The 17,598-nt window shown below is 41.6% G+C and overlaps 1 protein-coding gene across 1 annotated transcript in view; it reads right to left on the reverse strand.

The window, feature by feature from the left end:
• Positions 1-17,598, reverse strand: part of syne2a (spectrin repeat containing, nuclear envelope 2a) — a 79,568-nt gene that overhangs the window by 32,904 nt on the left and 29,066 nt on the right. Inside the window, exons 49-72 of the mRNA XM_076084240.1 lie at positions 16,032-16,202; positions 14,845-15,000; positions 14,440-14,681; positions 12,288-14,325; positions 11,833-12,167; positions 11,606-11,750; positions 10,694-10,894; positions 10,237-10,496; positions 10,007-10,157; positions 9,288-9,434; positions 9,057-9,188; positions 8,310-8,492; positions 7,976-8,113; positions 7,649-7,834; positions 6,104-6,226; positions 5,354-5,536; positions 4,927-5,040; positions 3,315-3,416; positions 2,728-2,805; positions 2,021-2,479; positions 1,649-1,755; positions 1,415-1,556; positions 255-362; positions 29-160 (exon numbers count right to left, since the gene is read on the reverse strand). Of these exons, the coding sequence (XP_075940355.1) occupies positions 29-160; positions 255-362; positions 1,415-1,556; positions 1,649-1,755; positions 2,021-2,479; positions 2,728-2,805; positions 3,315-3,416; positions 4,927-5,040; positions 5,354-5,536; positions 6,104-6,226; positions 7,649-7,834; positions 7,976-8,113; positions 8,310-8,492; positions 9,057-9,188; positions 9,288-9,434; positions 10,007-10,157; positions 10,237-10,496; positions 10,694-10,894; positions 11,606-11,750; positions 11,833-12,167; positions 12,288-14,325; positions 14,440-14,681; positions 14,845-15,000; positions 16,032-16,202 (6,033 nt within the window). The remainder of the gene's footprint in view (positions 1-28; positions 161-254; positions 363-1,414; positions 1,557-1,648; positions 1,756-2,020; positions 2,480-2,727; positions 2,806-3,314; positions 3,417-4,926; positions 5,041-5,353; positions 5,537-6,103; positions 6,227-7,648; positions 7,835-7,975; positions 8,114-8,309; positions 8,493-9,056; positions 9,189-9,287; positions 9,435-10,006; positions 10,158-10,236; positions 10,497-10,693; positions 10,895-11,605; positions 11,751-11,832; positions 12,168-12,287; positions 14,326-14,439; positions 14,682-14,844; positions 15,001-16,031; positions 16,203-17,598) is intronic.

Genomic DNA, 17,598 nt, shown 5'->3' on the forward strand with positions numbered 1-17,598 from the left:
GTGCTTGAGAAGCATTATGGTCGGTCACCTCCTGCTGTAGCAGCCTCAGCTGGGGGTCGTCTTCACCGGGAGTTAACAGGAGGTCGGTCAAAGCATCCAGACAGAGGAGGACCTTCCGTGCAGCCTCATACAACTCCTCATTTACACCTGGAGAGCTCACCTGGGAAATGATCAAACGCATGGCGATCACTATCACTCTGCGTCTACAAACAAGTCATTTTGAATATGTATACACATGTATGCTCATATTTAACCTCATCTACTGTGGTACGTACTATTTGTCTCATCATGGCGATGGACTCATGTGTCCGCTGGAGAAAAGCAGAAGCAGACCCGGTTGATATCGGCTCCTTTTCTGGTTCCTAAACAAAAACAGGAATTTTTGGTTTCATTTTCACAGTGAGTGGAGGAAAAAAGAAAGGATGCATTGGAGGGAATAACTGGACAGGATGCAAGGAGTTAACATCCAAGGAGGACCTTCTAAAGCTTCAGCGATTCATTCATAACATTGACATTCAAATTCTTAATTAACATTTGAATGCTGCAAAACCTGGCATTCATGCACAGTTGCAGATAAAGATTAGGCTACACTAATAATATTAGTATTATACAGTTACATTCCAGTGGTGGCTGCGTAGGACTGACTCTGACTTATGTGATCAAGGGTTGTAAAATCAGAAATGTCAAAATGTATGGAAAAGAGAGATAGATGTAATAATTTCCAAAGTTCACAGAATGTTTTTTTATTCAATAAAATACTCTGCTTCAATCTATATTTGTTGAAAGTGTTAAGCCTTTCAAAAACAACATTCATATCGCACTCAAAAAGCTGTTTGCTCTCCCGCTCGCCGCACACAAAGAGAGGCACGCACTGAAGAGTTACGTATGTTCATTAAAGAAAAATGATTTAATAATAATAGACTAACTCATTAAATCTGATGAATCAATTTATTTTTTGATTTTCTCTTTCTTTCCTAGGGTGATGACGTCATAATATATGACGGCAGACATTCAAAGCTTCATTTGAAAACCTCAACAGAAGCTTTGAAAAAACAATCCCATACGGTATCGCCCTGATCATTTCCCTTCAATTCCAACCAATGATATTGTACACTTTGCAAGGTTCTTGCTATTGGTCCCTCGCATTATACAACACAATATATAAGACTATAGGAACTTTATAACTCTTAAAGTCAAAGGAGTGTCAGCACAGAGGACACAATCTTCTCCTCCTCATCCTTTACAACAGTATCTGCTTTAACAATGTTTAGCCCACCTGGAAACAGATGTGACTGTGGCATACACCTCTTTGAAATTATTTTCCATTCTGGTCCCATCTCATCCGCATCACGTCTCCTCCTTTCATCCTAAAATCTGAAACAATCTTTTTCTTAATCTTCTGTTTTGTTTTTACCTTTTCATGGGTCCCTCCATCCTCTGAGCCCATTTGATGCCCCTCCTTCATTCTTTTCAAAGCGGTCAGTTTTTGGGAGATCTGGATATTAAGCCGACTCCACCTTAGCTGCTCCTTGTCATCTTCCTCGTGTCCAGCCAAGCTAGGGAACAAAGGGAACACACAGTATTTCTGAGTCTAGGGTCTCCTATGTGAGTTGTAAAACATCAATTCCAATGACTGACACTCGCTTACCTGATCGGCTCCTCAGACGACTCCTGAGCTTGATGAGATTCTTCCAGCAAATCACTTTGATGACTGGTGCTGACTTCTCTCCGCTCCTTCAGCACATTAAGAGTATCCTGGACATCGAAGAGAATCAAGAGATAATGAAAAGAGAAAAATTCGCAATTTTCTTACCATTTCTATTGTGTATTATTTGAATGCCACTTTTAGGAAACATCACATGAGACATAATTCACATTCAGGGTTATAATCAGTGTTGACTCATCACTACACACGTAAACAATTTATCATTCTCCTCATTTCAAAGCTGGATGTCACTGACAGGTGTGTACATTGTAGGAAAAGTTGGAAAGTGATTTTAAAGGGCGTCTCTTTTCTTACCAGATCTTGATGTGGAGCTGTTGATGAAGACAGATGTTCATCTGCTTCCTCTATAAACCCATCAGATCCTCTTGGGGCAGTAAATGGAGTTTTAGGTCTTGCAGGAATCCGTCTCGTGTCTTCCGCTGCAGCTGCTGTCTGGAGGGACTTTGCATGAGGGTCGGTGACGAGAGTTTCGTGTTTTGGTGATCCGGGTGAGTCCAGTTTGGCAGCGCCAGCAGTAAACTCGTCTTCAACTGCTCGACTGGCTGCAGCGATGAGTGGCTCAATTGTCACAGTTTCATGACTCAATGTTTCGCCAACTATGGAATCCATTTTCATCAATCCAGTTTCAACATTTTCTGATTCAGACTCTGTTGTATGAAGCCTTGGGTTCTCAGACAAAAGCCCGGTGGTTTCAGTACCTTTAGAGCTCGTCTTCACTTCAGAGGAAAACAGACCAGCCGAACTCTCCAGTGCCTGAATGACAATGAAGCTTGATTAAGATTTTACAGAAAATCCCCAGTCTCTGTAATAGTCAGTGAATAAAGACAAGGGCGGAAGAATCTCACTATCATTGTTGCTGTCATATTAATGTAGTAAGTGTGTACTTATTCAGATAATAACAAAGGGTTTTTGAAAACTCAAAGTTAAGAATTTTAAAACAAAAGTGATAAATGACCAAAGTGCTCAACAGTCCAGCCTCTGACACAAAGAATTGTATTTACCTTAACTTCTGATAGTAGCTTAATTTCTGCAATGTCCTCATTTTGCACATCTGAAGCGCTGAGTGTTTCCTCTGGGTCCTGACACATGAACCATATCAATATACGAATGCAAATGGCATCCACGTACACACATAAATACATGACATTGTCAGTGTGTGTGTGTGTGTGTGTGTGTGTGTGAAGAGAGAGTTTCTGAGGAGCACCATATTTCAAGCAGCTGCTTCTGACAGCGTCAGAGTGCATTCATCGGGTAACAGGACAGCCTGCCGGACACAGCTTCAAATAAACATGCACAGATCTGCTAAAACCCCCCACACCACAGGAGAGAGAGGCAGTATGAAAGCTGGATATTATTAAGTGAATCAAAACACAAATAAAGAGGGAAATATGAGAGAAAAAGGAGCCCAAGAAATGTTTAGTTTCATTCCAAAGCACATAGAATTAGCACTGTGTGTATGTTTGAAATATTTGATGAGTCAAATCTAGTGATTTTTAATAATAAAGTGTGACATTTTGAAATGAAACCTAAAATCAAGGAGGTACCCAGAAAAATGCTCTCCTGGGCTTCAGTTATATTTTAGATTTACCTCTGGAATACTGCTAGTTAGTGTGTCGGAGGACGACGAGTGACAACTCCTGTTTTCCTCATCCTCCTCTTCCTCTGAATTAGACAACTCAAAAGCCTCCTGCTTTTAGTGACGAGCGTGAATGATATGATGAAAAAGTATGATTAAAAAGGAAATGGACCGATACGTTTTCTTTCCAATGATGAATGAATATTATCTGATATAAAACTTTTCCTGAATGTAATGTTCAATCAATAATAGTTGCTACCAGCACGACTCCATTAGCAATCATACACTCGTTTTTGCTCTCTCATCTTTTCATTTTATATGGTACGTGACAAATGTGATTTTAAGTACTTTTTATAGAGTAATTCTACTGCCTTGCAGTTCAGCCCAAAATCAAAAATACATATTTTTCCATTTACCTGTCGTGCTATCTATCAATCTAGATTGATTTGGTGTGAGGTGACTTTTTTTTGGAGACATCTTGCGAATAGTCCACAGAGTCCCACATCTGTCTTTCAAATGATCTTTTGTGTATTTAAACTATTTTATGCCTATAAGTTTTAATTCAATAAAACGTCAATTTTGTAATTGCACTTAAAATGTGAGTTAAAAAAACATGCTCTGTAAAAGGAAGGTTTTCCGTTTTACTTTTTTTTTCAAATGTACAGCACTTTGAGCTACAGAGTCTGTATGAAATGTGCTGTATAAATAAAGATGAATATGGTTATTATGGCTGTCTACCTTCTCTCGAATATAATGGGATGGGACCTGGTTACTCAAGATAATACACAGACCTCGGTGTGAGCGGTTTAATGCAGGAACTATGATTGAAAGAAAATAGTTTCTACATGAAAGTGCTCCCAACAAGGTCTGTGGACAAATATGCATTTTAGATTTTGGGGTCAACTGTCCGTTTAATAGGTAAAACCCTAATATTGTACATCAAAAAAAAAAACTTGACTTATAGACTCTGATGAAAGGATGCAAGTTCATTTAGTGAACACATGTTTAATTAAAATGATTGTTCATTTTTTGGGGGAAGTTTCAAAATAAACAAATCAATAAATTACTGATCTTCTCACCCAGGAAGAAACTTTTATTTTTTAAATTGCTAACGCAGTCTTAAAGTGATCTGAATGTGATTCCACAGACATCCAAAAGCTACTGAGCTAAACTGACTCCAGATGATTGTTATGTATAGCCTGCAAAATATACAATATGCAGTTTGCCACTCATTGGGTATGTACAGTAAGACAATAATGACATAATTCCCCAAAAACTAATAAGGGATTTTAGTTGAGCCTGCCCAGTAGAATATTAACAGGACATTACCAGGCAGCATCAATCAATTTCAGATAACAGAGGGAATTAATCAAAGTCACCAAACCTGACTTCCTTGAAGAATTCACAAATTTGACTTGATGTTCCTTCTAAATACCGGTGGGAATCCTTGACTTGGTTTTTATTTCCCAAAACAGTTGAATTAAAAAGTGGGGGACAGTCGCTAATTGTCAGCATAAAACGATTAAAGAGGACATGAATGTAAAACAAATTCAAACGTCACACTAGTGTTATAGTTGGTGTTGATGATGATTCTACCTTATTATGATTGTGATATTTGTATTACCTGGACTGAGCATCTTTGTGGAGATCTGTCGAGCTGATGTACTTCTTCAGGAATATGAGAGACTGCGGTGATGCCAAGATCCTTAAATGTTTCTTTCTCCTCCTTAATCTTGTTCTATGTCAGTGAGAGAGACAAGAGAAACAGAGAGACAATGTGACAAGTGACACATTTTGATGGAAAAACACAAGATCAGCACACTTGTTCCACTAACAAAGATACAGAACAACCTGGAGTTTGTTTTGTAAAGAAACATTAAGATACACACTTTTGGCTTTAGTTCCGTGTTGCCAACAACAAACATCCTTGATTGCTTTATTTCAGTCACAGTCATGAAATACTTTTTATCTCACCCCCTTACTGTTCTACAGTAACAGATCAAATCAATTAGTTTGTCTAGGTGCAGGTGCGTTCGGACTTCATGCAGTACCTCCAGCTGCGCTGCTTGTTGGTTGGTGAGTTGTTCCAGCTCCTCGAGCGTCTGCAGGAGCAGTCTGGCTCTGGAGAAGACCAGCAGGCTCTCCTTTGCACCCCGTGGGACGTGAAGCTCTCCTTTGCATCTCTCCATCTCCTCCAATGTCCTCCGCATTGACTGCACGTTGGCCAGGATCACCTTCAAGTTGAAACAGAACAAGCTGATTAAGACAACATTTTTTTGTCAGATAAATAACTAACTCTGATGACAGTCATGTTGGCGCTGAATGGATGGCAAAAGAAATGCAAATTGTTACTTTTATACTTTATAAAAACAGAAGAAATGTTAAGTGTTATTGTTCTGTACATCTGTGCTAGATGCCTCCGCTGTAGTTTAATCCTTTTACACAAAACAATGTTTTTTATTTTATTCCAGCTATGTGACACTTTTATAAAAATTAGAAGCGTTCATATTTGGTAGAACACTGTCAACGACTGCTATATTTTAGTGGATATAGGGAGGGAGGTTGTGGGATGTAATGTTATGGATAATAAAGAACTGTATGCTTCCTTCCTCAATCAGACAATAGATCTCAGTATCACAGTTAATGCACAACCTACTTACCATTTACATAAAGATGATTCTTTTAGACAGAGTAATTTCGAACCTTGTTTCCATGGTCTATGTGTGCGGTGCTATTAAAATAATTTGCACTAAGTTGTATTATAATTTTTACAAGTATTATAAATGCATGCAATGAATCACCTGTCGGTTGTGAAGATGCTCCATCATAGTTATGTGCGAGTCGTCCGTGGAGGATAAAATCGCTCTGATCTTCGGGACATTCTTCTCCATGGTCTTCAGCTCCCCTTCTATTTCCTCCACTACCTGAAATAATCAAGACGGTTTCACATGCTCCACCTATATGGAGCTTTCTTTCTATCTCTATTCCTTTTAGTGTGGTCTTCAGTTTGATTTCACTTCAGATTCTGTAAGGCTTTCCCTCAAAACCTCACTTGGGTCCAGACCACGAGTTGACAATTCTGTCTGATATCAGGCAACTCACAACCCTGTCCTCACTCTCAAATGGCCCCTGCTTGCACTTGGATTACTGCTCAAACTCAGATATGTTATTGCTAACGTAGTTAACGTTAGTGGTATTCCTGTTGACTGTTGTGGTAGCATGTTGCTGCGGTCATGGACCACATGCAACGGCAAGACTGGCGCCACTCCAGACCGGCATAAAGCGATTCTCAGTGGCATATCTCAGTGAAATATCCGGCTACCTGTGCCACTAACTGATACTTGCTCCACTGAACGGCACCACTGTTCGTTCCCTTCTAGCACACCAACAGGTGGCTAGTGTAGCTATTATGGTAAAAGAAAAAAGTAAGGGCGGCACGCTGGTATACAAATGAACTGTCCGTTTATGACAAAAGTGACAAAGACGTCAATATAATAGAGTTTTGGCGGCGGATGTAGATAAACCAGTTTAAAGAGTAACCACCCATCAGGGACGCTGTAGTGATGCGAGCGCACCTGCAATGAGGCAGGGCTCATTTCATTGGTCTACACTACACCTGGCATTCTAATGGTTGGATAAATTAAACAGTGTTACTGCACACTCTATGATTATTGCACAAAAACAATCTGAGAGCAGACGTTTCTCAGGCAAACAGAAGCAGCCTGAGAGTGAGGAGAAGGGCTGCAGCTGGAGCACAGGAGATCTGCAAGCAACAATATATCTGCCTGCAAGCATACAGTTTGAGCAGAAGCACAGCAAATCCAAGCGCAAACAGAGGCTATCTAAGTGCGAGGACAGAAAGCATCACACAATCTGAACATGAAATCAACAAGCCATGCTCTCAATATGGAAAACCAACTTCTTGATTAAAGATAGGAGAAAAGCTCCGTCCACCTACAAGAATGTAACTGCCCACAACACTGTCTTGTCGATCAAAGGCAAGGCGTTTTCAAGATGATACTGGTTGCATTTCTCTTGAATCTATTCATGGAAAAATGCATTTTGGAGTCTCTGCTATGCACACCGTGTAGCCACAATATCCCTGGTTGGTGACTGGGGACTTTTGTTGCACAGTCTCTCCTGTTTGCGGTCCTACCTTCTACTGATACATGTTTTACTAGCCCTGAATCTCAAAATGTGGTCACACTACAGAGGAACATTTGCCCATACGATGTTAGATCTGAGTGGCAGGAACCAATATGTAGAAGAAAAAACAGCAGTTTGCTCTCACAGCCATTTGGGGTCACGAAAAACCTGAAACTCCTCTCTTTAATAAAAAGTCTTACCCCAACAGCCTGCAGGAGCTGCTCCAGCAGCTCTAGGATCTTGCATTGCATTTTCTGGACTTGTTGGTCATTCTGGTTCACCCTCTCCTCGTGGGTGCTGATGTCACACACACCAGAGATCTCATCCAGCACTGGCCTGAAGTCCTGCAGGGTATGTCTGATCCTCTGAGAGTCGTCCAGGACCAGCTGTCGTCCAGGATTTAGAATTAAATTCATCATTAACATGAGAATGCTTGTGGATACTATCATCAATATTGAATCATGTCAAACAGGGTGACTATCAGAAGTGTTTTTGTGTTTGCTTGCTTGTTACTTGGTATCACTGACCTGCAGGGAGTTTGCATGATTCTGGAGGCCTCTGGCTGTTGGGAAGGAGCACGGCGCACTGAGCCATGACTGGGCCTCGTCTAACCAGCAGGTGCCTCCATACAGAATGTCTTCAAACTCCTGAAGACAGGCGGGGATCTGACAATCGAAAATACAAGGAAGCAGAATGGCAGTTTTATAAACAGATTTTTAGAAGCCACTTTCCTCATTGATGTACATGTGACGTCGTGCATTTTCAAGATACACAAGTCAACCGATGGTTCCTGCTCCCTGATCTCTCATCACCACTTTTCCTGCATCCAATACATTGTGAATATAACACAGCATGCCTGACCTTGCTGAGGAAGGCGGTGCGTTGCTCGGTCATCTGCGCTGCGTTTTGGTAAAGCTGCAGTGGTTGGTTGAGTTGGTCCATAAGTAGGTGGGCTTGATCAGGATGCTCCTCTGCAAGATCCTGCACCTTGCTTTCCAGCAGCATCAAGCGGCTGTGCCAGGCATCCAGCTCATCCCACACGTGCTGGAGGACAACAAAATGTAAAGTATGTGAGGGCATTGAAGCGACAATGTAATCCTGGATTGTCATCAGCTCTTAAGAAGTAGTGGCTGTTTCAGTTGATTTGTTCCCGGTTTAGTCGTGTTCTACTTTTTAATGGAAAGTGATATTTTAGACACTGATAATCTGACCTTTTGTGTTATTACTTAGTTTTTTACAAGCTTGCGACACTTTAGTTTTTTCTTATAGCCTGCATACATTTGCACATTAGCTAACATAGCTAGTAAAGGGTAATATTAGTGGCTGGCAGCTGTGAACAAACATCAGAGTTTTACCTCAAACTCAGTTGTGCTAATTGTTAAAAGTAAACATGAAACACAAAAGTGGTAAAAAAAACAAAAACAAACAAAAAAGTGATATATTTTATCAATTGGTGCCTGATTTAAAAGATAAATAAATTCAGATAAAAACAAACGAGCAAGACATTCAAGTAAGAATACGGAAACAAGTTTAAATTTACAACTCCTGCTTATCAGCAGGTTTATGGATCCTTCACACACAGACACACAAGCAAACATGAACTCCCACCTTGAGCACATTTTGAGCTTCATTGATCGTCGGACTCCTTCGCTCCAGTAACACTTTCACTTTCTCCAGGCCAGCACCCAACTCTGCCACTTGACTAGCCAGCTGCCGAACTGGGTTGCTCTTCTCCGTGAGCTGTAGAATGACCACACACACACATTTAGAAAAATGCAAGAGGTTTTAATAGGTAATAGGTCATGAGACATTAAGGATGGATTCCTGTTTGCAATTAACCTTCTCCTCTTCTCTTTGTAGAGACAGCTGAACTTCTTGTAACCGTCTGCTGACATCAGCTGGTATCTCAGGGTACCGGCTCTGCACGCCGTCCATGATACACTTGAGTTTGGCTTTCTGGGAGGACAACAAATCCTTCCTGAGCTCCTGTCAGTGTAGAAATCCACAAAAATAAAATCAGGACAGGAAATATGAAAGAGAGAGAGAGACTGCAAGATCGGGTCAAAAGTTTAGCTCTAAATGAATTCTTTACAAATTAGTTTAACTTATTTTCTAATTAAAGGTTGAATGTAAGCTTGCAGCAGTGCCTCACACGTTTAGTCTGCTCTGAGACAGGGTGACAGGCAGTAAACCATTTACTGTACTGCTGACTTCTCACATATTAGACAGTTTAGAGCGACGTCGACCTGAAAAGACCATTTACAGTCTTTAATCGAATTATTGAAGCTACACGTGGTCTGCAGCTGCAACTGAGAACGCAATTTATATTTCTCACTGACGCTGTGAAGGACTTCTAAGCAGATCCTGACATTAAAAGAAGCATATCTTATACATAACATTATTTTTATTATTATACCTTAAGACGCTCTTGAGTTTTTGTCTGTTGTTATTTTGTTCAAGTATAAATGTCATATGCTTTTCTTTTCTAAATGTCGCTTCAAATGCCTTCTTGCACAATTTTCATGCTTGGACTATTAGACATAAAAAAGGAGCCTGACCTGTTGTTTGCATGGATTTGAACAGGCTTCCAGTGAGGGAAGAAGGGTGAACATGTGTTCCTCCAACTCTGCTATCTCCACTTGGACTTGCTCTCTGCCTTTCTCCTCTGCCTGTGCTGCAGCTACCACCAGCAGGTTTCTCTCTTTCAAGCTGTGGAGAACAGTATCACCTCAGCATCTCTGACATTAATGAGTAATCACTTCGCACAAGTATATCAAACAAACCCCACCTCCTGACATTCTCTTGGATCTTCACAAGTGTTTTGGCAACAGGTCCAGGGCTCATGGGCTCCTGGGAACTAGATAAGCTCAGGGCGTGCTCCAGTCGATGCTCCAGGGAGGCTAAGACCTGCTGCTCCTGCTCCAGCCAAGCCTGGTGCATCTCAGCCTGAGCCAGAAGCTCCAGCGGTTCCTCTTGAGTGAAGCTCACAGTGGAGGAGTCGGGAACCTCAGACTGAAGACTGACCAAAAAGCTGCAACACTGCTCCATCTAAAGAGAATGGAGTTTAATCCTCAATATATCTCTGTATTACTTTTTAACGCATCAGTTCTGTAAGCTTGCACACATTTGCAAGCCAGACAACAATACTACAGAAACACATATGTTAATTTTGCATTAATTTATACATGTTATTGTACATTAGGTCATGTTAAGATGCAAAAGGATTTGTTGTTGGTAAAACTCACACTTGTAGTGATGTCCTTCCATTCCTCTCCTCTCTGATCTGTGTGTGCCATAAGGAGGCAGAGAGCTCGGCGTAATGATACCCAGCGCCTCCAGAGGGCGCCCAGCTCCCCGTCCTTCCCAACCCCACAGCCCTGCACCGGACATCCAGCTCTCAGTTCTTCTAGCTTACCCGCAAGGCTGCGAAGACCTTCCATCAGGAGCTTTATGCAGTGATGAAACGAAGCTCAGATTAAAGTTTGAATCGTGTGATGTAATGGTATAGGTGGTGTACTGCAAAAAGGCAAAAACAAGACTAAAAGTCTACAGCCATGCTAGCGGCTCTGTGAGGCTGTACTAGGGGGTGCTTTGATAGGTAAATACTAATGGCAGCGCATAACACACCGGAAATGAAAATGCTAACATGCCATTTTTTTTAGAAGGTAATGTTTACCATGCTAACATTTGCTAATTACCTTATAAGTGTGATTTATGCTGATGGAAATGTAGTTTGTTTTGTTTGTCATGAAAAGTACTGTATTGGGCAAATTGATGTTTTGACTTGATGATGACACCAAATGAAAAGTGAAGGAATCACCAATCTTATTACAATCCATCTAGAGAGGGACATGAACATCAAATCACTTTGTAATCCATCCAATAATTAAAGAGACAATTCACTCAAAACCAATTAATGTCATGGTGGCACCAAAATCTTTAGGATTCATCATCTGAGCACCACGGATCTCTGCATCAAATATCATGGTAATCCATCTAAAAGTTGTTGAGATATTTCACTCATGACCAAAGACCAACAGACATTGCCATTCATAGAGCCATGTCGTTAGCATCACTTAAAAGCTGACATTTGTAAATTGTCAAAATCTGTGACATGCAAGGTTCAAGTAGATCCAATACTGCTGCATCAAACCTACCTTAGCTCTATTTTGTTGGGCAATACATTTGTCAAACGACGTCACTTGCTCTGTCATACATTCTGAAATCTTGGCTTCAAACCCTGAGAGACGCCGACGTATGTCTTCATGGCACTTCCCGTGGCTCTGTTGTCTTACTTCACACCTGTGAGAAACAAGTCTTTTAGGTGTTTTACTAAACAGAGAAACATACAGAAGCACTTCAATGAGGTAAGAACAGCCAGTACCTCTGCAAGGACTCCAGCCTGAGCTGGGCTTGAGCCTCCAGTATGGCTCTTCCCACCAACAACTGACTGAGGATGCTGATGTGCAGCTGCTCAGTCTTTGGGCGGGACAGGCATGGTTGTTGGGGCACCAGATCCCCAAGGTGGCAGATGTGAGCCTGAAATCCATTTTCAAGAGCTTCTAGAGCCTGCTGAGTCTGTCTTTGTTCCTCAGTACAGTCCAAAAACCCTCCAGGAGCTGATAAGAAGGTGGCTTCAGCATTATGTAGGAAGCCTATTGCTCCCTGAGCAGCCCACTCGTAATCTTTCAAGGATTCTCTCGCCTGGCATAAACCCTCCTGTTGGATACATGTTACATGATCGAGCACAGTTTAGAGAAACAACACACAAAAGTATGAATGGCAAAGTTTTAAAAAATCGCGAAAGTAGGCTGGATTAATTCAAACGTTAAAGCTTACCATTCGTAAATGGCACTCTTGCATGGTTGCATCCCTGAGAGAGTACAGTTCCTTGTAGTTCTTCAGGTTCATTTTTTCTTTCCGTCCCAGACCTTCCAACACCCGCATTCCAGACTCCATATGTCTCCAAATAATCCAATTCCTTGTTAGTGCAATATCTATGGCTTTTTCATCTGGATGTACTGGTTCCACTCCCTCCAGCTCCACTCTTGTTCTTTGTAAAAGCTCTATTAAGGCAAGACGCTCGGAGGAAAAATGCAGGCCTAGTAGAAGCTTGGCCTCTAGGTTTTTGATATCATCTGTGACAGAATGCTCCCAGGAGACTAACATTTCCACAGTGCGGTGAATCTTCTGCTTCTCCGGGTTTAGCTCAGATGGTTCCAACTCCGGAGCTATGACCTCCAACTGGTCTGCCACTTCTTGACACTGTGTCTTCACCAAAGGAAGTTCAACCAAGAGTGATTGGCATAGCAAGACCCTCTCACCCACGCTGATTGTTTTATCTTTGGCACGCTGGATTTGCTCTTTGGCAAGGTCCCTAGATTCCTCCAGTTGTCTCCCCAGGTGCAGATATTTGTCTTGCGCAACAGCATTAATACTAAGAGCTTTGCACTGGTCTTGCAGTTCCCCAATAGTGGACAGCAGGGAGCTTCGCTTTGCCTCCTGGCAGTGCTTAAGCCCTTGTACTTGACACTGATGTTCCATTAGCATGTGCTTCAAATGTGCAATTGTTGACAGGGTTTCCTGTGTTAAAGGGAACCTTTGCTGCGCCAAATCAGTGGAAATTTGTTTTAAGCTAGCCTCAATGGTCGATAACTCCTCATCGGAAGTGGTTAGCTCATGAATCAGCTCTTCCAATTCCCAGCTGGATGCTTTCTCGTGAGCTAGCAACCCGACAAATTCTGTCCAAAGGCCTGACAGTCTGTTGACAAGGTAGCGGCTCTCTCCTGGACTGGACCTTACAGCTATTTCCCCGCAACTGTCAGCCATTGCATCCACCCGTTTTAGTTGACCCTCTATCTCGACTGCCGCTAATTTGTGACTTTTTAGCTCGCTCTCCAGCATTCTGACATCAGCTTTTGAAACATTGTCAACATGAGCGCAGGGGTCTCTTTCAGCACGCGTTTCTGCTAGCCAGGCATCAATGCTACTAAACTGGCATAACAGTTTCTCCCTCTCCTGCAGATTTTTCTTCATGGTGTCAAGGACCTGATCCAAGCTGTCAGAAATGGCTTCATACAGGTCTTGTATTGTGTTTAATATTTGGTCACTTTCCTCATTTTCCATATCAGAGACTCCAGCTTTCATTTGCTCAACTTCTACTTGCATCTTGGATCTTCTAAACCAAATATCTGTCTGAAATTTCCTCATCTCAACAATCTGAATACGGGCCTCCTCTGGGAAAAGGGCTGATTTGTTGCCAATAGAAATGTGGATTTCTGCCTGCTTGGCCCATATGATCAGGTCTTGTAATTGCTTGTTGATCTTAGCTGAAGGAATGCCGCCACAGCTGTATGTGGAAGTGTCAAGCTTGCTCTTGGTGACATTTAGCAAGGACCTAAGTTCCTTAAGACTACGATTGAGCTCATCCTTTTCTTTCTGACCCAGAGAGAAATGGACAAGTGCATCTGTCTGGGACTGTAAGTGCAGATAAAGCTGGTTGTACAGTTTTAGGTCTGTGGTCAGGCAAACAAGTTCTAAAGTGCCTTTGCTGTCATGGCTTTGAAAGTTGGATTGCCGAAGAGCGTCAAGCTTGGCTTTAAGCTGTTCGGCCTCTTTTATCAGAAGAGAGGATTGAGAGGCGGAGCTTGAGGCGTGTTGCAGAGCTCTTTTGATGCCTCCTTCTAAAAGCCTCCATTCCTCCTGGACATCTCCGAGCTGGGCAAGAAGAGCACCTGAACTCTCAGCGTCGCTCAAGTGGACCGAGAATTGGCTACTTATCTGGAGGAGGTCTTCCATCATGTCTTTTTTCTGTACCATAGTTTGCAGCAGGGGGCGGAGTTTGTCCGCTTGAAGAGCACTGCTTCTCAAAGTACTTCTAGAAAGAAAAGAAAAGAATATGAGTTTATTGTTTATCAGGTACACAAATAAAGACTATTAGGTTGTTCTTAACTAGAGTACAACCTCACTTTTAAATGAAAGATTTACTCACAAGCTCATCTTGTCCTTCTCCTCTGCTACAACCTCCAGGAAAGCTCTGGTGATCTTTATCCGTTTGTGATACTCTTTGGCCTGATCCAGCTGTGCTGCTTTGACCTGCACTGTGGCAGAGGCATCCAGCAGTGCAGCACTCCACTCTCCTTCAACTCTTTTCAAGGCATCCGGATCACGAATCCTGGCACCACTCATGCTTTTCAAAGTAGCCACTTGCTCCTGCACACAGCGCCGGTGGTCCTACAGTAGACAGAACAGACATCAGATCAAAGGATTTGCCATTTCTGTACATTTCTGTATAGTTTACTTCCTTTAGAGAAAAGGTCAGTTACATCAAAAATGTAATTCTCAGCCAAGTACATTTTTATATTCAAGGAAAAGAAAAGTAAACAGAAGTGTATACCTCTGCCTCCTGCAGTTGTTTGGCCATTGCAGTGACATCGAGTTGTGCTGGTTGATAACGACATGCCAGAACTTTTTGGACAGTTCGTACCAATCGAATCTGTGATTCACCAGGAGAGGACTTCAGGTACCAATTCAAATCAATGTGTGGTGTCCGCTATGATAACAAACACAAGAATGAAATAAGAAGCTGTTAAAACGAAAAAAAATGCCTGTTGCAATTTACTACAGCCGGAGCTGACGTCTGACCAACAGTCCAACACCTTAAAAGTATTGATTTAATATCACATAAGAGAAAGAAAAAGAGTAAATCCTCACATTTGAGAGTATGGGACGAGGGGATGCTTGGTATTATTGATAAAAAAATATTGAAATGATTGTTTACTAAAGTTGTGTCAATTTCTTTCAAGCCTAGTTGGCTTGGTTTACATCCTCTAATGTTCTTCATTCTTTGGCTTTTACATGTCGACATGAAATTACACAATATCATACTTGGCATAAAAATAAGAGTCAAACTGTGTCAGTGTAAGTCACAGACTGTATACTGAGAGTAATTAGACCCACTAATGAACCTGCAGGAAATCTTTACATCTCAAAGGTCCATCCTGTGTACCTTCCTGTCAGCAGCATCATGGGAATATACACAAACATCAATCACAACGCTGCTGCTCTTATTCCTCTGTTGAATGCCATTAGAATTGACTTCCTCCCCTTTTTGGACACTTGTTAAACATACTGTGTGCAATTACAGGAAACAGTGTCACGAACAATAAATACCCTCTAGTAAAATAAAAAAACAACAACATAAAAACCTTTATTAATCATCATATATATGAAATTTGACCTCTGCTTATAACACATCTTAAGCATTTAAGGAGTAGTGCAGCAACTTTGGGTTCCAGAGTTTCACTCAAGGACACTTTGACATGCGGACAGGAGGAGCCGGGGATTAAAACGCCTTTCTTGTGATTACAGGAAGACCCGCTCTACTCCTTGAGCCACAGCCGCTCCCCTCAAATCCTAAGATTAGTTCAGAATGTAACCTTTTGTACAAACTCTGAAGTTTAGACTTTTATAAATCAGTGTTTTAACCCACAGACACATGTTTTGCAACAAAGCAAGTCTACAGTAGATCTAACAGAGATGCACAAAGTCATTTAAAAAAAATCAAAACCAGTTGATACTCACATTTATAATGTTACTGCTTTCCACCAAGCTCTGGATCTCAGACAAAACATCCTGCATGGTGGACTTGTGTTCGTAGTACTCCGGTGATCCACCTATCGCCTCCCCAGCCGGCAGATCAGGTGCCAAACCCGCCGCTGTCCTCTCAGCCTCCATGCTTTCTTGGGTCTGATGCTACATACACAGGAGACAAGGGTGGTGTCACAGTTTAGCCTCCTTTTCTCCTGTGTTTGTCCACAGATAATAACAGTTTCCTGTTCTTTTCCTGCTCCACAGTGGTAAAAATTACTATGTTGCCTGTGGCCCGGCGAGTCAGTACAGTGAACACAGGAATGTGCCTGAGTGGGGAGCAGTCTGCCCTGAGGGAGAAGGACTTAGTCTATTCATCTATGAAGTGCTTCCTCCCTTGCTTCTCTAAAAAAATAAGTGATCTGTTATAACACGGTTAGACAAGACAAACACCAAAACACGACATTAACTGCTAGGTTACAGGGGAGTTCCCTTGGGAAATAGTTCGGCCATGACCAAGGTGTGTCTTAGAGCAGAGTGCAGGTAGAGCGGGAAGAGGATTTGAAAAGGCACAGCAGGTTCCTGATTTTCTTTGGGGGAAAAAAAAAATATATATCTTCAGTCAAATATCTCTGTCTCAAAAGTGGTGTCAACATTTAAGTGCATAACCACACCAAAAATATCTGTAATTTTTATTTCTATTCTAAATTGTACTGTAACCGTCTCCTGGATTATGATCACTCTAATCTGTTGTTTGTACACACTTGTTTACACAACTTTCTGACTTCCCCCAGTGCAGCACACTTCAATAAATTGAATCAGCAGTCACATTAGGGTCAGGACATTTATAGTATACAAACATTTTGGTACATTTTAGGACACTCCTTGGAAACAAATGTCGGCCGTTTACAGCGAGGAGGAGCGCTGTAATAACTCACAAAAAATTACAAGTTGTCTTAGTGAGAAATTCCTAAAATTCTTTTGAGCACTGTGGCTAGTACTTATCAAAGACACATCTAATGACTGAATACATTCTGGCAAATTTACTTTGTTACAAGCATCCTAAGCGTATAGTGGTCCCCTGATGAAAGAAATGCCAAAGAAAAGGACTCAGGTGCTACCAAAGTACTGTGCTGTCAGTGTAGATAATGACCACATTAGCAGGAGGCTACTTACTTAAGTATTAACATTAATAATGTACTAATTAGTGTTTCTTTTCTCTGTTTCAGGCAACTATCTCGTAATGTTTTTTCCCCTCCCTGTCAGAGAACGTAGGTACTTCTTTTGTCAGCTGCCCATATTCCTGCCTCATCATCTTTATTCTTTATTCAAGATCTGTCACGGGAGCTCCTGCAGACTGAGCAGAAGGATCCTTTCTGAATTGGTGTAATTTTCCATTTTTGGTAGACATGCCTGGATGCGACGGAGGGTTTAACGGAGTATATTACTGAGTCCTGTTTTCACTTTTTAACATGCAATTTTGTGTTTTGTTGCATACTGTGTTGCATCATTTTGTTTTGCAATTTCTAATTCATTCTGTGGAATAAACAAGGCAATATGC

The sequence above is a fragment of the Anarhichas minor genome, unplaced genomic scaffold (genome assembly GCF_050575085.1).
Source record: "Anarhichas minor isolate MPS153535 unplaced genomic scaffold, ASM5057508v1 ptg000136l, whole genome shotgun sequence".
Classification (NCBI taxonomy): domain Eukaryota; kingdom Metazoa; phylum Chordata; class Actinopteri; order Perciformes; family Anarhichadidae; genus Anarhichas; species Anarhichas minor.